The sequence below is a fragment of the Protomyctophum bolini genome (genome assembly GCF_963924005.1).
Source record: "Protomyctophum bolini genome assembly, chromosome: 15".
Taxonomy (NCBI): domain Eukaryota; kingdom Metazoa; phylum Chordata; class Actinopteri; order Myctophiformes; family Myctophidae; genus Protomyctophum; species Protomyctophum bolini.
In genome coordinates, this window is record NC_137876.1 from 33,924,779 (window position 1) to 33,930,778 (window position 6,000).

The 6,000-nt window shown below is 44.1% G+C and overlaps 1 protein-coding gene across 2 annotated transcripts in view; it reads right to left on the reverse strand.

Moving 5' to 3' along the window:
• tnika (TRAF2 and NCK interacting kinase a) overlaps positions 1 to 6,000 on the reverse strand; it is a 106,035-nt gene that overhangs the window by 50,614 nt on the left and 49,421 nt on the right. For both annotated transcript variants that reach the window (XM_080783495.1, XM_080783494.1), the window contains exons 3-5: positions 5,711 to 5,767; positions 4,446 to 4,571; positions 1,367 to 1,477 (exon numbers count right to left, since the gene is read on the reverse strand). In XM_080783495.1, coding sequence (XP_080639621.1) covers positions 1,367 to 1,477; positions 4,446 to 4,571; positions 5,711 to 5,767 — 294 coding nt within the window. The remainder of the gene's footprint in view (positions 1 to 1,366; positions 1,478 to 4,445; positions 4,572 to 5,710; positions 5,768 to 6,000) is intronic.

Genomic DNA, 6,000 nt, shown 5'->3' on the forward strand with positions numbered 1-6,000 from the left:
CAAAGAACACACACACACACACACACACACACACACACACACACACACACACACACACACACACACACACACAGAGACAGAGAGGGACAGAGGACAAGTATAGAATTAGAGGCCAAGATGAGAGAACAGAGAAGAGAGATGAGGGGCTGAGAGAGGAAAATAACAGAACAAGACAGGAAATCATTTTGGCTTCAGTTCAGAGCAGCACCGCGTGTAATTGACAAGATGTAGCGATAAGGCTTTCTGTTTGGATCTGTAGACCTGAGCACAGAAAAGTCACACAATGGAAACCAGGAGAGATGTGATGTGGCGGAATGGAACTGAACGGAACTGATTACCATTCATGGTTATTCTATTACATTGCCACAAACACATTTTGTCAGATCACGGTCAAACAACAAGTGCTCGTGTGCGCATGCGTGCGTTTGTGTGTGTGTGTGTGTGTGTGTGTGTGTGTGTGTGTGTGTGTTCAGATCGACAAGCTTGAACGTTTCGCTCAGCGTTTCGTGCTTGCAGATCTGCTACTTTTGATGCTTTAGTGTGTCCCTGATGAAGTAGAAAAACACTGGAAGTTTAACCCATTCTGACCTGAGATCAGATTCATACGAGGTTTCCACTGGACACACACTGGTCTGATGAACCCATTCTGACCTGAGATCAGATTCTAAAAATGTCAAGTCGTTCTTCGATTTTTCAAAAATAGCAGACCTACAAGCTCGTATCGCGCCACTCGGTGGCGCGATACGAGCTTGTAGATCTGCTATTTTTCAATAGCTAAAGCATAACATGATGCCAACACCAAAATGGGTGCCCGGTCAGAATGGGTTAAATATGGAGATAAGAAGTTTCTAGCCAACAGTGACGATATGAATACTGGCAAGAGGCTATATGGGTACAATATATTATACATAGCCCTCGGTGACACATGATATACCACATAATCACATATACCCATAATCTTATTTAGGCACAAAGACAATAATAACATAGCATTTAATCAGCGCCAAAGTTGACATGGTAAATTAATACTTTTACTGTGTGGATTGATGTCCTGGAGATAACCACCATTATTTTTACAGATATACAAGCTCATACTCGGTACTACTTGAATATACCTATTCTTTCACAGCAAACATTTTTAACTCATATTTTTGCTTCTGGGGGGTTCCTAGAACAACATATTTTCAGATGGGGGTCTGCGGCCAAATACATATAATTCTGGGGCTCCTTGAAATGAAATAGTTTGAGCACCACTGATAAAGAAACATAGGTTTTTCAGAAAAGCTGTCATGATTTATAAGGCATTAGTAGAATCTGCTCTGAGAAACAGTGTTTCATTGAGTGTGTGAGGTGAAGGTCACGTTACCCTGAGGATCTCCCTGCAGATGTAGGCCGTCCACTCCTCCTTCAGAGAGTTCCCTTTGGTGTTCTTAATCAGGTCTGTCACCGAGCCAGCACCGCAGAACTCCATCACCAGCTGCACACACGCACATGCACACAAGTTTGTAATTAAAAGTTTAGGACGGAAATGAAATATAAATGGCATTTATACAACAACCATTTTTACTCATAATCCTAAAGCCTGAGTTCTATTTAGTTGTGTGCCGGTGTCGCACACCATAGCCGATCACAACAATATCACAACAATGTGTCGTACTGCAATGGCTTTTGAGCTTGTAGATCGTTTAACTTGGCATGAAACCAAACTATTTTAAACCAGGCATATCTTCATCCTAACGCCTAAATCTAACCTTTAAATGTCTAATCTTAACCCAGACTCCAACCTGAATGTTTCCTTAATTGACTTGACTTGAATTTTTCAACGATAAAATAACCATTTCTAAGGCGTGACTCGTGAGGACCATGAGAATTGTCCAACAATCCATTTCTCAAACTCTACTATTCTAACATTTGGCTCTCACAAGTGTAATAATGCACAGACAGAGTCAAATAAGGTTTCATCAGACAGAAGCGGCTGGGAACCCCTGTCAAAGACATACCAGTCCAGACAGTCTGACCTTTTTTTTTTGCTTTCTGTCTCTTTTGCACACACACGGCACGAAGTCAGGCTACAATGTCAATGCAGCCGACGCAACTGCCAAGCCCATCTCTTGACCCAAACTCAATCTGTCCTCCCGCTCTCTCCCCTCTCTCCGTCTCCCTAGCCACCTCTTCTCCCTCTCCCTCTCGCTCTCCCTCTCCCCCCCCCCCCCTCTCTCTCTCTCTCTCTCCCCTCTCTCCGTCTCCCTTGCCACCTTTTCTCCCTCTCCCCCTCTCTCTCGCCCCTGTCCCTCTCTCTCCCTCCCGTCTCCCTCTCTCCCCTCTCCCTCTCTCCCCCCCTCCCTCTCTCCCTCTCTCCCTCCCCCTCCCCCCCTCCCTCTCCCAAGCCGTGTCCCTGCTGTCATTCTGCCGTGGTGCCGCGTCCAAAATATCCTCCCTGTGGATTCAGTAGCCAAGAGTGCATTTGGAGCACTGGAGCAGGTTCATCCACCAGGACAGTACACTGGAAAACCCTGAATGTTGATTTAACTCTGGGAGTGTAGAAATGTTGTACTGTGTACATATATACATGTGCATACATGTGAGGGAGACAGCCATAAGCACATTGCATGTGCATATGGCCGTCTCCCTCATATATACCCATATACATGCATACATGTGCGCAGCACACCGACACATAAAATGCATGCGCATCTGGCTTACTCACAGGCAAAACAAATGCCAGCATCAAATAAATACATAAAAAATGGTGACATTCACAGACGCATGTGCACACCTGCATGCGTAAATACACCATATGCTCATCTGGCTCTCTCTCAAACACGCACGCATGCGCGCACGCATGTGTGCCCAATGTCATGTGATGAATATTGTTGCTGTCGGGGTGGAAACCTCATATGTCCAAAACTGCAACTTTTCCGGATTCAAATTCAGAAGTATCAAAACATAGCCGATCTCAAAACGTGTTGCTTGGCGCGTATCTTCTCTACTGTTGTGCGACAATGTAGTATGATGTAGGACAGGGTGACGTTTACGGCCCAGGACGGAAATTCCGTCTTTATTTATTTAATTATTTAAATATATATTTTTGGGCTTTTTGCGGCAAAGGTCTTAGTAGACTATAGGTGCCTATAGAGCGACATCAGTCAACTTTCGAAATCAAGTGTTCCCTCTCCATTTTAGTGGACGGGAGGACTCTTCATGTGACCACCGCGCTCTGACTTTAGGTGCGTTACCCGTTCAAAACATATCACATAGATAACGGTAGTGGGTCACACACACCAAGACTGATGAAGGCTGGATAGCCGAAACGTTTGTCCCTGTTCAAAAATGACATAAATGTTTTGAACTGAAGTCTTGGTGTGTGTGTGCGTGTGTGGGAGGAAACATCTTCTAACGCTGATATTTCTGAATCTAAATCACTGATTTAGATTCTAATCAAAATCAGTGTTTTTTGACGGCCAATCACGGTCCCGTCGCTAGTCACAGTAGAATAATTCATGCCGATCATGGCGATCCTCCCGCAAATGTTTTGCTGTAACTGTGTCACCTTGAAAAGGGCTCTGAAGCTGCAAATAGCTGGGCACACCAATTTACTGGTTCCAACTGACGCTGGGCAGTTATAGTGTTTTAATTTATGTGGAGATAAGAGGTTTCTGCCTGACAGCAACGACATTATGGTGTCGTATGGTGTCAGCATGCGCTCTCTCAGATCAACTGAACACGTGAAGCACAGCATCAGCTTCACAGGTCCACACTCTGATCCTTCATTTATTGTCCTCTAATGTCTTTTCCCATCCACACATTATGCTGAATGCACTGCATGTGGAACTGCACAATCATCGCACGCACGCACGCATGCACGCATGCACGCACGCACGCACGCACGCAGAGTATGGCCATGCATACAAAAGGACACTTCCCAGTTCTTGTTTAGGATCCGGAACCGGAGGGACCAAAGGAACCGGATCCGATTGAGGAATCTGTTCCACCACGCTTGGAACCGTTTCCAGAACCGGTTTGATCACACTGTCAGAGCTGGCAGGTGGACTTCACGTCTGCTATATACAATTACAATACTAGTGGTTCTCATACTATTTACCACCAAAACTCAAACTCACTTAATGGGTACAAAGGGAACCAAATTATTTGTATAAGGGTCCATTTGGAACCCCCTAGGGATCGTTAAAAAGGGAACTGTTCAAGAATCGGACCGTTCAGAGGGAATCGTTAAGGAGCCAGAATCGTTAAATCCTTTATCCTAAAATGATCCCAACCCTACTCTTGTTCAACTGTCTCGTCGTGTCCAAGATTTCGTTAGTTTCTTCTCAACTCATTTCATGCAGATACACATTATAAGCATGCACGCACACACACACACACACACACACACACACACACACACACACACACACACACACACACACACACACAAAGTATCGTACCCATAACTGGTCGTCGATGCCTGGTGGGTTCTTCTTTATGAAGGCTCCGTAGTAGGTGGCTATGTTCCTGTGGTGACTGTACTTCTTCAACATGTTGATCTCAGCTTTAATCTCCTCCTCCTCATCCTGACCACACACACACACACACACACACACACACACACACACACACACACACGAGAGACGGTGTCAGCAGGCATGGAACAGTACTACATCTGTAAATGTCTTAGCTCAGTGACAAAACAAAATTAACTGACTCATGGGTGCATATTGGAACAAATCTGTCAAAATATTTAAAAAAATGCTGTTGCAAATTGCACAGATTCATTCCAAATTATGCACAACAACAACAAAATTCTTGGTGGTTTTCTGTTGAGCCATTTATTGCCACTAAAGTAAGAAACAGTTATTGGGTGTTTTGGTACCATTTCATTATTTACCATGTTAATTTATCACTCGATATCCACAACATTAGACTATTTGATTTGATTACTTATCATTTAGTGTTAATTGGCCAAGATGCCACATACAATTGTTTGTTCTGGTAGCAGCTACATTAGTTTAATTAGCTAGGTCATTTTAGCCTCATTTGTTCTGTCATTCGTTGATTAATACAACTATTCATTCTGTCAAGATTTTTACAATTTCCTAAATTGTTTATTACTAGAGTCTTCCCATTTTCCACTCACAGTGTGTTTGTTTGTTTATTCATGAATTACATTTCTCATTCACTAATTTCCACATTCATTCACCCCATTCATTGCTGCATTCACTCACTCAATCATCCATTCCTCTCCATTGTATTCATCCACACCTTTAAATGTCCAATCACTTGTCGTTTGTCCTTTCATTCATCAATCTATTCAGTATCATGAACCCCTCTTTGTCTGCCTGTGTAGCTTCACCGTTTGAAGGGTGGCTCAGTTTGGTTCCGTTAGTTAGAGGATCTAAATATAGCAGAGAGAATCTCTCCTGTCTGTTTTTACAGACCCTCCTAGTCCCTATAGCTGCCGTGCCAGACCTACGTATACCTCCATGGCAATGGGCCTGTCCCCATTTCCTCCCTGCTATCATCATTCTGTATGCATGCACGCACATAGACACATACTGTAGACACGCGCCTACTGACTCATCGCTCATAATTAGATGACATGGACTGCCGCGGTTATAATCACTTGAGATGATTCGTTTTGAGTGTGTGTGTGCATGCTCGTGTGTGTGTGTGTGTGTCTGTGTGTGTGCACGAGCGTGCAGATGCTTCTTACCCCAGTGACATCCATGACCTTGATGGCTGCCAGCTGCCCTGTTTTAACATGGCGACCCTGGAAAGAGAGAGAGAGAGAAACAAAAGTGACAAACATTTAGTTTTCTGCTTTCATGAAGCATATCTTTCCATATTTACTCCAAAATACCCAGGTGTGAGTGTACGCCTGAGGGAGCGAGAAGCCAGGGAGCCTAGGGAGTTAGGAGTCTTGTTAGGGGCCTTGGAGAAGGCCCAAGTCGTTGGTTGGGTATGGAGCATCTGTTTCTGTGATTGGCTAATGGTGCTAACAGG